This window comes from Scardinius erythrophthalmus (assembly GCF_964197995.2).
Source record: "Scardinius erythrophthalmus genome assembly, chromosome: 4".
Lineage (NCBI taxonomy): Eukaryota > Metazoa > Chordata > Actinopteri > Cypriniformes > Leuciscidae > Scardinius > Scardinius erythrophthalmus.
The window spans coordinates 19,758,637-19,777,514 of NC_138224.1; the positions used below are offsets into that span (position 1 = coordinate 19,758,637).

Consider the following 18,878-nt stretch of genomic DNA (forward strand, 5'->3'; position numbering starts at 1 on the left):
GTTCCCATAACCTTATAATGTACCAACATGAAAGGGACTGTACGAGAAGGGTCCTCTGTAGAGGAAGGTTACTTCCCAAGCTAAAAACTCATCATTTAAATGTTAGATTTGAAATGTGGTTGTTATAAACCCAGGTGGCTGTAGCAAGATGCCATGTTTATTTACTTTCCCATTCTTATCAATAGTTGCTCAGTTGGCATAGCAAGTATGTGATTTGAGTCAATCACCTGAGTTGCAAATGTCATGTGACTAATTACGTATAGAAAGATTATGTTCCAACCACTCTGATTGGCTTTTTGTACACCAACAAATACAAAGATTATTCATTTTGTGACACCAACTGTCAAAAATGGTGGAGAAAGCGGGATGGTCTCTGGCTTTTGTTGGATCCAGAGTCAGCAACTTGCACAGAATGAGTGGCAGCATGAAACAAAATCACTAGCATAGCATTTTGCAGTGCCATTTCTGACATAGTTGGTCCGGAGTTCATCCTGCAGCACGATAATGACCCAAAACATACCTTCAGGCTATGGCAGAACTACATCAGAAGACATGAAGGCCTCAAATCATAGAATGGACAGTAGAGTCTTCAGACTTAAACCCCACGGAGCTGGATGAACTGGATAGAAGGGTAAAAGCAAAGCAACTTACAAGAGCAAAACAAAAAAACAAAACAAAAATGCTCTGATTTCAAAGTACATTGAGATACATTTCAGTAGAGTTTTCCAAATATATCTCCCTTTGGGATAATAAGGTAACACTTAATTTTACAGTGTGCTTGTTACACGTTACATGTAGTTACTATAGTAATAACGTCTCGGTTACTAATCTGGAGACGTAACGTTGACGTAATTCGGATCCCAATTACGTCGCCACTCAGTACTTATGTAATTACACTGTAAAACAGACACCTTAATATAAAGGGTTACACTTCATTTTAAAGTGTCTTTATTACACTGTAATTATACATTAAGTACTGAGTAATATTAAGTACGTTTTTAAGTGCTTAGTAAATATTAACTACACTTCATGTAATTACTATAGGGTTATGATTAGGGTTTGGTTTGGTTTAGGGTTAGATGCATGCAATTATGCATAATTTATAGTAATTACTAGTAACTACAATGTGTAACAATGGCTGTAAAGTGAAGTGTTAGCTAAAACGGCACTTAATATCAGAATAGTTTCTGGCGTAGTCTAGTAGGTAGATGGTTCCTTTCCCTGAAGACCTCCTGCTGCTATATCCTTGAGTTGACACTAAATCCAGTAGTACTTCTCCAACAGGGACACGAATGAATCACTCTGAATCACTCTTCAAGTAATTGCAGAGAAGAGTTAAAGGGTTGAAATAGAGGTTGAAGGAGGAAGAGAGATGATCTGTCTTAGCAAATGGGATTTCTGCCCCCTACATGTCTAAAGTCCGTGAGCTAAAATAACAGCATAACTTTTATTAACTTAGCCATATGACATCCTGAGTAATACTATGTACCCTCTTTGTGCCAAATCCTCTTTTATCTGCTCTGACGGACTAGAGGACCAGCTGCACTAAAGGGGAAAAAAGGAGGCAGAGGCTTTGGTGTGGATGAGGTGGTGTTCATGGACATGTTGTTTATGATGGCACACTCATATCTTGAGATTAAAGCAGTAAGCAGTGGGCACACAATGACACACAATGATGGTGTGAGCAATCAAAATATTGATTTTGAAGACGTTAAATGACAGTTTTGAGAATATTGTTGAGATGTCAAATGAGAGCCAGATGTTGGATGTACTGGGGAAATGAGCTCTGGCGATGACAGCAATGATGGTAAAAAGCATCTACACAAATTTAACCCATCCAAGTTCCAAAATGTAATGACATATGCTTTATATTACTCTCTTGTAATTGCTATTAAAAATAAAGAGAGTTTTATACAATTGAGGTGGGTAGCGATCCATCCGTGTTAGATATAGATCTGGGTAACTAAAGACCCGCATATGTAATAATGATTGGCGAAACATTCATGCATTTAGGGGTTAAAAGTCAATTTTTGAGACATGACTGTGAAATGGGAGAAGGACATGGCACAAGCCAGAATCGAACACAAATCTTCAGCATAAGCACCAGGGCACAGATTTAGGCATGATAACGGCCAAGCCAAGCCACCAACCCTTTTTTCTTTCTTTCTTTCTTACTTTTTTTTAAAGAAAGCTTTCTAGAATGATCTCAGACACCATCATTATGCAATCAATAATCAAAATAATAATTGTAAAACAGTTCATCAAATACCCATATTCACCCACCGTCGAAACTGTAAACTCCTGTTTTAACTCTGGTACTATTGAATGTTATGGCTGCATAATGACATTGCAAAGAAAGTATTTCAAAACTGGCAAAGAATGTTGTTATAGACAGTTCATAGACAAGTTTAAATAGTAATGCATATCAGTCAGGTTTCCAAAAAAAAAAAGAAACATCCAAAAAATCACCATTTTGCTATTGTGTTTTATAGACCCTCTCCACTATTATGTCACTGCATTATTGCATCTGTGTTTGCTCATTAAACTTTATTGTTGCCCATGATGTTTTATTGTAAAGATTCTATTGTGTGCAAAATTCAGGAAAATGACTCAAACAGACAGCAGTTAGCTCAGCAGATGGTGTTTAATGTTCTGGTAAACTTGTCACGAAAACTGGGGAATCACAATCTCAGGCCCCTTTCAGTTTCCTGTCTGTATGAACTACCTTTGTGATAATGCAAATTTAACACTATTATCTATATTCCAGGATCAACATTACAGGGGAATGTCTACATTTTAAAGATGAACTCAGTCATTTTAATGCAGAATAGTTTACACAGATTTACAGATAGAAATAAGTTCTTTTGAAAAATGTTTAAAACCATGTATGTTCATTCACATGAGAAAACATGAGAGGACAGTCAAATTTGACAGTGTGCACTACTATCCTTGTGTGGAAAGCTGTTCTAGGTCAGCTTCAAGTCTATTTGTGTCGCAGTACACAACTAAGTATGGTCTGCAATCAGATGATTACATTGTGTTTAATGTTGGAATATGACAATTTTGTATTGAATACTTACAATTATTTTAAAATTAATTAGAGCCTCTGATCATGTGTATCAGCTACATGTAACTTAGAGACAAAGTGACAAAATATACAATGACATTTTGATTGTTGCAAAGCCCTACCCTAAACCGAACCTATAGTGTCAAAGAGAGCAAACATGAGATCCATGAGTATCCATGCCATTTTAGCTTGCTTCTACAAGTCTTTTATCACTTTTATCACACTTACAAATCCTGTACCATGATAAAAAAGTATTTTAAGGACAGAACATAGTATTGTGCAAGGAGCAAATAAGCAAAAATAAGTCTTTAATAATCAATAATTTGCCTATGTCACCATAATTTGTGTGAAATGGAGTAAAAGTCTGTGTTTTTCTGCCTCTAGTGTTTAATCAAGCCGGAAATTGTAGTTAATTGTATATATAGGTATGTTTTTGGAGTCTTGCAAAAAATGTAGACAGAGGAACAAGCCTATGTTGATTCAAACGATATGTAAACCCACTTTAATTAGCATAACTAGCAGCTAAAGTATGATTTTTAATGCAAATGTGGTAGACTTTCCCCTACGCACCTGACTTAGGTTTACCTGGGACGTCCCCAATGAACACTATATATCACTTGGGAAATAAGGTGCTCCACTAACTTGCTGCGCAGCAAAAAAAAAAAAAAAAAACAGACAAACTTCAGCAAATGCCATTGAATATGCTTTAATCGACCAGGAGTTCTCATAACAATCACAGAGAATCTCACCAGCAAAGAAGAATACAGCAGTTTATATAGGATAGAGATGCATAGCACAGTCAAAACAATTACTCATGATCATTACATCATTTTCCTCTAATATGATTGGCTCAATTTGTGGAAAACAGCATCCACCTACTCTGTTACTGGCAAGGGACATTTAGATATCAAAATCAACAGAATCATGGGGTTATTTGTATGCTGATTACTCATTATATAATGAGGGTATTATATTTGGATTACTGTCTTAAGTTTTTCCCCGATTTCGACACACCAACGTTGATAAACTGTGTTGGCACATTTTGTTCTCAAGTGTTAAATGTTAGGCCTGCAAGGAAAAATAAACGTTAGTTATGGTTAGTTCCGTCAGACTAACTTTCAGCACCTCGACAATATATCATACAGTTTCCATCACACAATTTCCTTGTTGGGGATTGAGGTATTGGCAAAAGGTCTGGTAGTTCAGTCCCCCGCTGCTTCTGTATTGACCCACTTTCATTCTACTTTATAATGAACAAGAGCTAGTTTGGGGAAAAGCCTTTAGCGTGACCATTTTCCTATCTCTTTTCTTACAGAAACCAGACCGTTCTACACCAGTTCTGCTGTCCTGCTCCGGAAGCCCCTGAGTCTGAGTCTCAGGCCTGTGTACCCAGGTAGGTTGGTTGGTTGGTGCTTGCCACAGTAAAGACTGTGTTTCTGATGGTGCTAGGCAACACAGCTGCCCTAGTTATACCCGTCCTGAAGTGGTTTTGAGTCTTTTCATGCCTTGTCTCCCTACAGTAAATTCAACCTCTATCATCACAGTTGACTGTGACCATGGCAAAGCAAACACTGATATGATTTCCCTCTAAATCAGGCCAAAAGAAAAACATGTGTATCTTATGTATAACTGCCATGTTTGTCGGGAGGCATAAGTTCCGCTCAGTTGGCTTAGCTAGAGACTAAAAAAAAAAAACCTCGGTCAGAGTAATTTCCCATTCTGTTGGCATTTCTGTGTTTACACAAGTATCGTGATAAGTATCTTGCTTTGTGATTATTGCTCAAATCAATCATCTGGAGATCCCCATCTCTGGCCTCTTCAGGCACTTAGGCAACAAAACTAAGAACAACAAACATAATATGATATTCAGGACAAAAACAAGTATAGACACAGGTGTTGGTGCTGTCTAGTATGTACCATTATTCATCAGTGATTCAACATTGATCGTCTACCACAGGTTTAGACCATTGTCAGATTAATCAACATATCTTGTAATATAGCCCATTTATAAAACATTATAACCCCCAAAAATTCCTGTTGTTGTGCAGCATTTCAAATTGGCGGGAAGGCATCAATAGTCATTAAGAAAAGCACTCCACATACTGTAGATCCTGGGTGTTTGGAAAGGGAAGGGTCAAAGAAGAGATGAGCACAGCAACTAAAGCAAACTGGTATTGATGATGGCCTTTCTCTCCTGTAGCACTGACCATTGTTAGTTTGGTTGGAACACTGCAGTCACCGACCGAGATGATTCTAAATCACACTGTAAACGCCACAGAGGGCACAAGTTATTGAATTAGACCCAGAAAGATTGCCAGAGTGGAGGATTGAAGAAAAATGCAATTGCACATCCCCCTTAGGTTTGTCTTGACAGTGTGCACTGCAGAGGTAGAAATAACATGGCATTTATCCATTGGAATGTGTTTGTACGAGTTTAAAATCCTCTGCCACTCATGGGCTGAGAAAGAAGATTCAATAATTCCAACTGCACAAATGATTAGCTTAAGGATCTATTTCTACCTTATCTGAAACTTAGAAATTAATTTTGTTGTCAGAACTGAATTGCTTCATATTCAATTATAAAATAATGAACTTATGGTTAAGCTTAGGGACAGGTTTGGTGGGATGGTTAGATTTATGGGTGGATTAAGATGTAAGGAAATGATTAACAGTGTAATTATAGATTTAATCATAGAAATGAATTATAGCTGTAATTACATGGAGGTATTTTTTTCTAAATATCCTGTAAGTACAATGTAAAAACATATGTGCACAACAAGTGCATTGCAAATGATTAATTTAAATGTTTATACATAGTAGTGAAAGACACCTAATATTAAGAGGGGCCGAAATTCCTATGTGATAGTATATTGGCTGTTTTGAATAATAATAAAATGTAGCTAGACCCGATTAATGAACGTTAATACTGTATTTAAAAACAAAACAAACAACAAAAAACAGATTGTTCCTGCAATAAGAATGCTGAATGTCCAATAACATAGAATTCAAGGAGCTCTCAGGTACAGAGAAGCAAACCACTTCAGACAGGGCACCGACGGCAGTTTCTGAGTTGCTGGTTGTTTGCTTTGAGAGAAAATTAGTTCTTGTTTTCTGTCGTCTGTCACTTTTGACTGTTTGTCAATGAGTCAGTGTTCATGTTTCTCTCCTCATCACACCGCTGCATTGACAAGCACCAAATCATCCATGTCATGTCTTGCTTACTCATAGTTCACCAATTCACCATATGTGTTATAATGTTGTTATTGCAATGTAATAACAGCACTAGTGTAAGATATAAAGCAGAACAACTCAGAACTGCTTAAGAATTTTCTCCCAAGGCTCATTCTGATACAGCTTGTTAAACCACAAGGGTGATATAGATAGATAGATAGATAGATAGATAGATAGATAGATAGATAGATAGATAGATAGATAGATAGATAGATAGATAGATAGATAGATAGATAGATAGATAGATAGATAGATAGATAGATAGATAGATAGATAGATAGATAGATAGATAGATAGATAGATAGATAGATATTTGATCAACTACAGGAAAACTACAGTAACTCCCTTGGATTAGGGATTTTAAAATGAAATTGCAATAACAGCAAATTGACATAAAACATCTTTGATTTCCATTGAAGTCATTTTACACATCATAATATCATGTTTCATCATTCATAGTCAGCTTTGAGGGGAAACCAGCAGTGGTGTTGCTGCATGTTAATGGCGTAGATTAGCGGCTCCTTGTTGTGTGTGTGTCTGCTTTTTATACACATCCTTGAAATAGTCATTTGCTACACAATTTTAGTAAATAATCACCAATAAATAGGGCTGAACAATAATGGTTAAACTGCTAAAAAAACTATAGGTGTGCCTGCTTGTGGCACATGGACTTCATTTAACCAACTCTGATTGCTCCATCACACGGGAAATCAATACAATTAGTTTTTGTTATTTATTGAGTACAATTGTATTGATAAGAGTAATTTGAACACTACTTACAATTAATAGGACTTCTGGTAATGCATGGTTTAAGTGAGTGCTTTGCAATTTTTCTTCACATTAGATATTTTATGAGAAGTAATTCAGTTGCAAATGAGATTCAGATTGCTCTACAAATGCAATTTCATTCAGACAGACTGCAAAGAATGATACTTTTTCTTAGCCATTTCTATATTTGAAAACACTGCAACTTTCAACTTCTTTACATTCTAAAAACTAGTAAAACCTTAAAGCCGCTTTTCCACCATTGTGGCGAACAGTTCTAAGAATGTTAATGAACGGTTAAGGTTATGTTTCCACTTCACTTGAGCCTGGTACGGCACGGCACCATTACAAACCGTTCGCCTTGTGAAAGAACACAGACTGGACGTACTGTATGACATTTTCATTCAAGCAGAATGTCACAATGAACATCACTAAACTCCAACATACAAGCTTGTCGTGTTGTCAGATCTTTTATTCTTTTATTGCAGCGCAAAGAGAGCGAGTGCGCATGGTTGCCCGATTGAAAAGATTAAGTAAACACTGGGCAGAAATGTATCCTTTTAAGAGAAAATCTCTGTTTGGGGGATTTATTCTCTTGACATTGGGCTTGCCCAATGAGGAACGAAAGTGCAGGCTTGTTAGCAATGCAAGATAACGGAAATGTATATAAAAAAAGAGACTGTCTGCAGCTTTTCCCTTTGGCTTGGGATTGCTGGAAGAGATATTGTTAGTTTAATATCTGCCAGGACCAGGAAGAAAGGAATCGCTGAGAGAAAAATTGCTTCAAGAAAACGCAACATGACAAGCAGCAGCTGCGGCCCTCCTAAAAACACACAGCACAGCCATTACGGCATTCGAGGGGACAGGAGTTGTAGTCTTTTATTTAGAGTTACTAGTGGCTTTTGTCTTTTAAGACAACAAATCACACACAGGTTGCTGATAAAATGTATACTCTGAATGCACAGTTAGTTTGGATAAAAGTGTCTACCAAATCCATAAATGTAAACGCAAAAACTCACATAATTGAGTTTTGGGAAAAAGAATCTTCAGATTTGGGTGAAAAATTCAGAATTTTTTTTAAACATGGTAAAATGTGAATACCATACAACAGTGTTCTCTTATCAGTAGCTAAATGCATCATAAAATAAGCCAAACAATTTAAAGAACGTGTCTTGAGGATCTCGGCTATGATGAAAGCATTCAACTTCTGGGCAATTTACACCAAAAACAACCAATAAACCTCAAAACACCATAATTCAAGTTTAAATTTAACCAACAGCATTTCACTAAATATTTTGCAACAAAAAGAAAAAGAAAATTATGCACAGGGACATCTGTTCTGAGACTATGTGCTAGAATACACTTTATGGATAGGACTCAAACTACCTACGGATATTAGGTATTCATGAGATCATGTTTAAAATTTAAAATGTATTGTGTTTCAACTTGTAAATTAGGTACACTTTCTTTATTGAACTCCATTACTGTTGAGAAGCATGACAGTATTCATATTCTTGACTTTCTCAATTGAATACCACTTCCTCTCGGCACTTAGGCACGCTTTAATGAGATGTAGTATGCTAATTAGTTTGCACATTCTAGCATAATGATCCAAGTAACTGAACAGATAATCAGTCATTCAACTCTCATTAACGTCACTGAATATTAAGAGCAGGTGACAACAACAATACAATAAGACTATTGAATATAGTCATTGATTAAAAAAAATGCAATATATTACAATATATACAAATACATAAGTTGTTTAAGAGTGACAAACTACATCATTCACAATGCAAAAAAGTAGGAAGACACTGCTAAAGCTCTTGTTTATCGTTCCATGGATTCATCTCTATTTAGTAGTGTATATAGTCTTATATTTAAAAGATCAGACATTTCAACAGATCTTTTCCTATGCAGGTGTACCTCCATTTTAGTAGTGTTAATGCCAGAAGATACTCATTAGATTCAGTGATTCATATCATCAAATGCTCCTGGTTTTAGCACAGACTAATCCCAACACATTTGTTCCTGCTGTCTATAACAGTTGGTTCACTTAATGTGCTGGGTTTGCAGAGTGTTGTTAATTAATGACAATTAATTAGTATAACCATGCTGGGTGCTAAAAAATTAACCCGGTTCGACTACTCTGCACAGAATTTTTGCTGTTTTGGTTACAAAAGTCATGTGTTTGTAACACAGATCTTTAATCCCTATACTTAGCATGCCATCACAAAATTTTACCAGGAATAAGTTTTGAAATCAGAATGAAATGGTTTGACAAGTGCTGTTTTCTTTGAAACAGTTAAGGAGGTACATACTGAATTGAAGAGAAATCTTTCAAATGTAGTAGTAAATTAGCATATACAATAGATAAGTGGTTCTTAATTGGTGGGTCGTGACTAAGGTCCTGTTTGCACTTGGTATTAAGATGCGTTTTGGACATTTGGATCACAAGTAGACGAGGGAGACACATTCCCGTTTTCACATGGTGTTTTAACCAGTTGTCTCTTTTGTCCACTTCTCTCCTGATTTCTTTGAGGGGAGGGTCTATGGGCGGGTAAATGTATGGGCTTTTTCAGACCTTCGATCTAATGGACGAAAATAAGCTCTCACAATTTACATATGAACACGACCGCAGACGACAGAAAAACATACAGAGAGCATGAGCTTTCATTTCTGCTCTGACAGCCGCAAGAGTGAGTGTTAGAAATCAGGAATGGTGAGAGAACATTGTGCTTGGGAAGTTTTTCATCTTTAACCTTGGGTCTTCAGGTGACAAAGTTTAAATCCCATCTGGCTAGCGCTTCCCATAATGTTTACACATTAGGTCAGTAGGTGGAGAGTAAGCGGTCTTTTGCGGCTGTTGAAATGCATTTGACCACATGAGCGTTTACACTACAAAAGCAATGCGGTCGAATGTGTTTTCGAGTACCTCTGGAAGTACTCGAAAGTGGACAAGCTCAGAAACGCTTTAGACCCTGTTTACACCTGTATTTAGTGCCGTGATCCGATCGACCAAAACACATCTTAATACCAGGTGTAAACAGGGCCTATGTTTGGGAACTGTGAACAAATTTGACAAATTAATCTTTTGAGCTGGTGAAAAAAAAACACACACCACTATCATAGTATATGATTCCCAAACAAATAACTCTCAAAAGCTGGTTAAATTAATAAATTAATGAAATGCGTTACCACTTTTTTCTAAATATACAGATAGGGCCAGTTCATATATTGTATTTATGCCACCAGTAAAAGACTTAAGATTTAAGTAATTTGTTGTTAATTGTTACTATTAAGGAGTTGTTAAGAGAATTGAGAACATTCTCGAGAATAAAATTTGTCGTAACTGCTATTTTCTTCTTATTTTCTAACTAAGAATATTTTGTATTCGCAAACACATTTCTTAATGTTTTCCTTAAGATTGTCCTTAAAGCAAAACTTTAGAAGAAGAAACTGAATTCCTGAAAAGAATGTTCTTAAAAACCGTCATACAATCAGAAAACATCAAATCCTGTCATTTTCATCTTAAGAAAAAAATATGGGTTACACTTTATTTTAAGGTGCCATGGTTACGGTGTACTTATATATTTAAGTACTTAGTAATATTAATGAACATCATGTACTTACTAAAGGGTCTAGGTAGGATTAGGATTTGTTTGAGGGTTAGTTGCATGCAATTATGCATACAATTTTGTTATTACTATGGTAATTACATGTAACACATATAACAAAGACACTGTAAAATAAAGTGTTACCAAAAATTATGTTTTTAAGAAAATGTTTGAGAACCTAAGAATTTTTCAATGATTGCACTTAGAATTTATCTTAAGACTTTTCTTAACTTCTTAACTTCATTAAAAAACAAAAACAAAAATACTAAAGTAATATGCACAATTAAATTGCAAAATTAACAATTTTCCCATTTGGCTTAGGCCCTATATCATTTATATAATTGTGCATATTTTTAAACCAATGGGCCAATGCGGTCCATAGTAATAATGCATTTATACAGACATCCAACCATACAGTCTCCAATGCATTCTTAACGAGACCATCTAGAAGTAAAACAGTTGTCTTTCGTAATGATACGGTCAGGTGTTAGACAGAAACAGAGCAATTACACTGAGTTAAAGGTCATCTTTCAGGTGCTGTGAAATTTCCACTCAAGACACAGAGGTTAACGAGCACACAAATGCACTAGTAATTAGAACCCCACATGCTAATTTTTCTTATTCACTGTTTTTATAAACTTTAATTTCTATGTCTGACCTTCTTTCCTTTGGCACATAGTCTCAAAATGATTTCACGTGTTGCCGCTACCTGTGACCTTGCTGGCTTGTCTTGCTGTTGTCATGGGAACAGAGGACACAGCAGGAGGATGTGCAGACATGCCCACTTTCACAGGCAGGCTTTAAAAAGAAAAGACAATCTCAGGTGTGTGTGCGCGTGTGTGTGTGTGGCTGAATGTGTTTAGAAAGTGAGAAAAAGACTTCCTGAGTCATGCTTTGAAATGTGAAAACATCTGCCCACCTTTTCCTGGTTCAAGAGTCACCACAACCTCTTCATAAATGATTTGCCTTTCCACCTCGCTCTCTTGTGTATTGAAAAAACATATATATGTGCACAAAGATTCATAGAAATATGTACAGTACAGAATGATTTGTTTAACCCTTAAACACATACAGTACCTCGGGTCTTTAGTAACCCGTGATGTCATTCACTACCCTCCTCCTCATTCATATTTTTAAAGTTAGACATCAGCCTTCTTAGTATTCTTCGGTCAATTCATTATAAACAATTTAACAAGAAAAAAATGATGACCCGAGGTGTGTAAAGGTGAAAGTATATTTTTTTCTGCACAACAATAATTTAATCTTTGATGACTGAATAAGTGAAATGATACACTGATACACAATGAAGAAGTGAGGTTTCACTCATAGTTATCGCAAGCAGAAAACAAAAGAATAGGAAGAATAATCAGCAAAACTTGAAATGGCTCAGTGATTTACTGCAGAGCAAGTACTGAACGCAATCAAATAGTGTCACTGTCACTTAATGGTTGATCTGGTGAAGAAGCTTTCAGCCATCAAAATATTGATTTTGAAGATGTTGAAAATGATAGTTTTGAGAATACGTTTGAGATCATGAATATGAGCAGATGCTGAATGTATATGGGAAATTAACTTTGATGAGGACAGTGATGAATGTATAAAACATTTGCTCAAACTGAACCCTTCCAAGCTCCAAAGGGTAACAAAATATGATTTATTTTATTCTTCTGTAATTGCTGCTCTAATATCAGGAGAGTTTTATATTATCACAACAGGTAGAGATCAATCCGTGTTAGATATAGATCCGGGTCGCTAAAGACCAGAATATGTAATAATGATTGGCGAAACATTCATGCATTTAAGGGTTAAGGGCGTGCAGCCAAAATGTAGTTATTTCGAGCTGGCTAGTGAGGCACTTATAATCTGTTTATAATCTGATCCGATTAAGCTTGATCGGAATACAATTTCATTCCGATTGAAAGGGGGTGGTGTAGATCTTAATCTGTTCAACAGAAAGATTTCAGCCAGATCTACCCTTGAATCCGACCACTTTCTCAAACATATTCAAAAGTACTTTGTGCGAATGTGTAGTGCCATGATGACCGTGATTGATAACTATATTTCACAAGCTGGTGTAAAAGTACAACACAGTGACAGGCAAACAAACAACACTTTCAGTTCAGTTAATCTGACCAAATCAAGGTGATACAATCACTGTGGCCGCATTTATATTACATGGTTCAGGTGATTATATTACATGGTCCTATTTTTTCCCTCCCTTGTGGCTCAGATCAGATACGACCCACAAATGTGTAAGCAAGAAATAAGCACATGGATTCTGATTTTCTCTGATCGGATACGTGCATTTGCATCTGCATTTAAGGCGAGACACTACAGGTGAATATGGTAAAAATTTTAACTAGCAGATATCACCATGAAACTTTCCCAGTTGATTACCTACATTAAGATGAGAAAAAAATGTATTACAAGTTTTCTGTAATTTAATGTTTAAATATGCAAATTAGGCCATTTCTAATTAAATATGCGCTATTTTGCATATATTTAAAAAAATGAAATCTGAGTATTGGATAAAGCCAGGTTAAAAAATATTTTTTCATTGTGTTCACATATTAGACGGGAAAAAAATTACAGAGGGATTTATGCATATCTACTTCTGTTATCCTGTAAATCAGAATATACTGTCAATAGCCTTAAAAAAATGATTTTCGCCATGTTTTTTGGAATAAAATGTTATATAAATCAGGCTAGGAATAATATATTTACAAATCCCTCTGTAAATGTCTTCATAATATAACTAGGTACAAGACTGGAAAGATTGGTGTATATAGGTGCTACTGAAGTGGAGATTTCAGACTTGGAGTATGAGAGAAAGGTCATTTTGAGAAAACGGGCTTTAAAGATTTATCATCAGCCAATGAGATTGCGCATTCAGCCCTTTTACTTTCGCGATTGGTTGCTGATAAAAAGGAAATGACCATATTGTGATCCGACAGCATTGTACAGTGAAGAGAGAGCTTTCCAGCCGTGCCTGTGATGACAGAGAGCAGACAGAGATCGCGGATCGGCGGGATGATTTACAACGACAACTTTTGTTGAATTTACGCGAAATCTACAGACACAAACAGACAAAGTGTAACAAAATAAAGAACTAAAATGTGTATTTCGGACTTTTTTTCACCACAGTCTGAAAGAAGACATGTTATTGAAGACAAATATCCCAAAATCTCAAAATTGACCAGTAAAAAAAAACAATGTTTTTGCCTGCCGTGTCTCGCCTTAAGTGGACAGATTGGATATTTCCCTGTCAATACGAGTTGTACATCATTGAAAAAGCGATGGTGGCGAATGACGTCAACTCAGGTGGACACCAACCGCGATCACATGTCGCTTTTCAATGGTGCTTTTCAATGGTGCAATGGAGGATGAAGCCTCAACCCGATATTTTGCTGACCTTTAAAGATGGTGAGGAAAGCAAAAGCTTGTATTATCATTTCATCTGTGTCCCCTGCATATCGCCCCGTTTTTACTTCCTTTTTGGCCAAAGCTTTTCCGGGTCAACTTGGGTTGTGTAGCGTATAGTGTAAATGCAGATATTGGATATGGGTCACTTTTAAAAGAAGATGTAAGTTGGTCGTCAAAAACAATCTAATATATTCAACAAATCGGAATTGTTCATCAAAACCTGCAGTGTAAATGTGGCCTCTATGGCTATAGTTTGTATAGATTAATTACCATTTGGATGTAAATGTGATCCCCCTCCTCATATTAATTCGATTTCATAATGATAATTTATTTAATTATTTTGAATGGCACAGTGAAGTAACCCAGAACTCATTTCATTTTTCATATACACTTGCTAGTGCTTCTTACTTGGGTGCATTGTGAAACAGGCTCAAAGAAGGGTGAACAATAGTGATGAAAAAGTAAAATAGGACTGTTTTTGACAATAAACATTATAATTGGTCCTCAGTGGGGGGGAAGCAGTATGAAGTGACCTATTTAAAGCAATGTCAAAATGTTCTCTGTATTTTAACATCAATGCAGATGAAGAGTGTATGCAGATAAACAAACAATTACCATCTTGAACAAGAGAACATGCTATGTTATAATCTATCTAATCGAATAATGCACCCACTGACTTTGATTGTACGGACGAATACAGTTTGGGAACTTTTATGATTTTTTTTTTTTTTTAATTGTGTTCCGCAGAAAAAATAAAGTCACACAGGTTTGGAACAACATGAGGGTAAGTACATTCCATGAGAACACACTTTCATGAAAATGAGTAACTATTTTTGGTTTTGGTGAATTGGTATGAATTGAATTGATGAATGACATTTTCTAATGACATGAGGTTCATAAAAGACACAATTTTTATTTTTGGGTGAACTATCCCTTAATTTACATTTAAAAAAAATGTCATGGATCATTATCAAATTCAAAAGTCCATAAAGACTGAATTGAATGTTGACTTGACAAATCATTGAAATACCCCATCCCCACCCACCACCAAAAAAAAAAAAAAAAAATTGATGTGTAATTGGACGACTCCCTCAAACACACTTATGGGCCAGGTTGTATGCAAAAAAGAAGTTAGTTTACCAACATCCTTGTCTGAAGTGGTGAACCAATTCAGATTAATGCTATGCATAAGCTTTCACTCATGGGAGAATGCACCTGGGAAGCAATAGCCATTTCAACTGAATAAATCTTTCATTCACATAGTGCCTAGAGATTTGGGAGCCAATTGAAAAGTGAATGACTGTTAAATAGAGAGAGGGCAGATGCTCACCTGCAATGCAGTGCAGTGTTTGGAAGCACTTCAACATCCATTTTGAAGCAGATGGTGTGTATAAAAGTATATGTGTTTATTGCAGCTGATGCGGCACATTCAAGATCACTTACTGGCCAACCTCCAAGTCTCTATGATCTTCTAATCTCTAGATCTGGCTCAGGTTCTTCCTTTATTGTAAGTCAATGGGGTTTTACATTAAAGAAAAAAGACTGACCTGAAATCATAATGAAAAATGTATCTAATTACATAGATTTGTTTTTCAAAAGAAACATTTCTGTATTGAGCCAGGCAAAAAAAACAAAACAAAAAAAAAAAAACGATAAAAAGACATCACGCAGCGCTTCTCATATGGAGGTAAACATGGATAACATTAAAGTAACCGATTATGCCTTTGTTTTCAGTGTGATCTGCCATCAAAGCCAGCGAATTTACGCACAGGCAATATATAAAAAATGAGTTTTTAAGCATTTATGATACGAACCTCGTGTTTTGCTTGTATATAGAGCTCGCACTGTAATACTTATGAGTTCTTGTAATACTTACAAATAACACATCACTGTCCTTCCACTGACTACCTTTCGCAACTGTCTTGATAACGTTACTTTGAAGTGACTCCCATGAGTGCAGAATTGTGATGATTGTTGCTCTGGAGTGACGTATAAGTCGCACGAATTCCGATATGAGGTCACATTGCAAAACATCTGACCTGTATCGGATTTAGTACACATATGGAAGTGACACAAATTGGAATTGAAAAGATCAGATTCCATGTGGTTTGTGCTGTTCACACTGTCATGAGTAAAACAGATCTGAGTCACATGTGAGCAAAAAAAATCGGATTTGGGGCACACACTGACTCTGAATGTATAGCCTAAGAGCACTGGATTTACTTTTGGATGCAACCAACTCGAATTTGAATCTGCCTTTTTCACATCCCTTTTCTCATCACATATCAGCTTGGAGAGTTGATTCTTTTAAATAAAAAATAAAAAAATGAAGAAAATGTCTGAAAATAACAATCTCATGGTAATTAAAAAAATAGATTTCGTATGATTCACATTGTACGGATTAAAAAAAAATCGCCTTCTCGTAAAATAGTAACATTTTCCAATGAGATTCGGTTGGTAGGGTCTATTCAATACTGTTTTTTAATGTACTACAATACCCTAAGGGGTGCAAATTGTATCTTCCAATATTTACAATATGTAGCATGTAAAACTGTTTACACTTGTAACTAGCATTTATCATTATTTGCACTTAGTGCAAATAGCCTCTGCCATAAAAGGTTTACAAAACCAAACGAAATCAATATGAATACAAGTATTGCATGGCTAAGACTTGGCACGTGCATTTTAAGCTATTTTCTTTTTTAAAGTTGTCCCTCCCCCTCCCCATTTCTTTTACCCTGGATACTCATTGACCCGTATTGAGACTTCTACAAGTATCTACTGAGTTGGGTTCATTGTTTCTGAAAAACAAAACAAAAAAACAACTTGTTTTTACCACCATAACAAATGGATTGTCTGAGCTATTTTAGCACTGAGCTATTTTAAGCTAAATTACTGTGGTATTTAAGTGCTAGTTTGTAACAAGCCCAGATAGCCGATAAACAGTGGTGAGAAGTGAGAAAAAACTCTGTCTCAAATTGGATCCCTTGAGAGTTCTCATGAGGGAAAGTGAAGTTAATGAGCAGGGCACTTTTAGCGCAGTGAAGTGTCCTCCAACTAAAGCTCAATCTCCCCAGTCACCAAGCTGCTTGTAAACTGCAGGTTTACACTTTATCTGTTGCACTTCCTTCTTTCTTACTAATGGCCTGTTGTGAGATAGCTCATGGCTAAAGGAGCAGAGAGGAAGCTGCGTGTCAATAAACCGTCCCACTGCTGTGTCTAATGGTTAATGTTAAACACTGAAGGGAGCAGTGGTGGTTTCGACACTCTGTGACCAAGCGCCTCACCAAGGCTATATATCAATAAGAACTTGATGAAGATTGATTGGGTCGCTGATTTGGGATAAAGTTGAATTTGCAAGTGGTAGTGGAGCTGAAAGTAACTGCCCAAAAGGGGAAAAAAAAATATTGTTTGGAAATTGCTTTTTGGCAGTTCCTTTAAGGATTAACTTTTCTTTAAAAATTCTGTAGGGGAAATTAAAATAGAAAAAAATGCTAACATTCATCAAGAGTATAGAGATGTAAAATACATGTAAACTGCACAATCAAATAGTTTTCATTTGAAATCTCTTACTTTTGATTGCTATCTGTCTCAGGCAGAGGATATTTCAATGTAGAAAGTCTCTATTTGTTCTCTAATTGCTGACTAGAAGAAACAACTTAGAGATCAAAGAGTTTCCCTATGGATTTTTTCATAGTCCCAGCTGCCCACAGAGCATTCAAGTCTGATGCGTATTGCACATGAAGCAATTAAATCTGAAGGCAAATGATTGGTTGGTTGCCAGACAATTTATGGATGTACATGTTTTTACCAGAGCACAAAATAATGTTGTGTTTACCAGTTAAAAGGCTGCTTCAGTTAGTCTTTCTAATTACTTTCATCTGTCCAAATTTGACAGGTTTGTGGCATCAGATCTTTGAAAGAAATTTATTTGAGGCTGTTGCAGTACAACTGTGGTTTTGATTGTTTTCAGAGTTTGTCTTTGTAATTACTTGTGTAATTGCATAGTCATTTTGTAGTAATTTCTCATAGATTAAGAGTTTTGATCTACACACATTTTGTGTGTGTGTGTGTGTGTGTGTGTGTGTGTGTTATTTTTTGATGGATAATCAAAAGTCTGATTATTTGCTACATTTGATACATTTTTAACTATAGGGTGATTTCAACCTATGGGCTCATTGGAAAAAAACCTGCTTACATTTGTGCAAAACTCCAAATACAATACATTCACTGCAATTTCCAGTTGAAATGAACACTAAACACTAATACATTTTATAACTTTTCATTATTATAAGGGCAGATAATCAAGTAATAAAGACTTATTTTCACATGGTATCCTTGCACAGGTCTATATTACGACCTTAAAACACTTTTACCATAGTGCATGATTTGTATAATACATTGGGATACACACTTGGGATATGGAGCACTTTGTAAAATACAAGCCATGATAAAAGAGCTCAATGAATGCTGATTTTGTGATACAACTACCAACATAATAAAATAAAATGTTGCAAGATTCACAATCTGTTTTGGATAAAACTGTAAAACTGAGCATGCTTTTAGCACCAATCAATTGACATCTCACTTTGAAAGTGTTGCAAAATATGCAAGGAGTAATATTATATATATCATTTTTTGTAGTTTCAGAAATGTCACCACAGGCGACATAAGCCTGATTTGGGTGTTTTATATTGCTGCATTGTTGGCCATTGCTTGTTGCAGCCTCTCAACTGCGAATGGCATATGTTAATAATAATTTGTCAGGCATGTTT

At 35.9% G+C, this 18,878-nt stretch overlaps 1 protein-coding gene across 1 annotated transcript in view; it reads left to right on the plus strand.

The window, feature by feature from the left end:
• Positions 1–18,878, plus strand: part of iqsec3a (IQ motif and Sec7 domain ArfGEF 3a) — a gene marked incomplete at both ends in the record, with an annotated part of 148,042 nt that overhangs the window by 22,245 nt on the left and 106,919 nt on the right. The window contains one exon of the mRNA XM_081362751.1: positions 4,383–4,460. Within this exon, the coding sequence (XP_081218877.1) occupies positions 4,383–4,460 (78 nt within the window). The remainder of the gene's footprint in view (positions 1–4,382; positions 4,461–18,878) is intronic.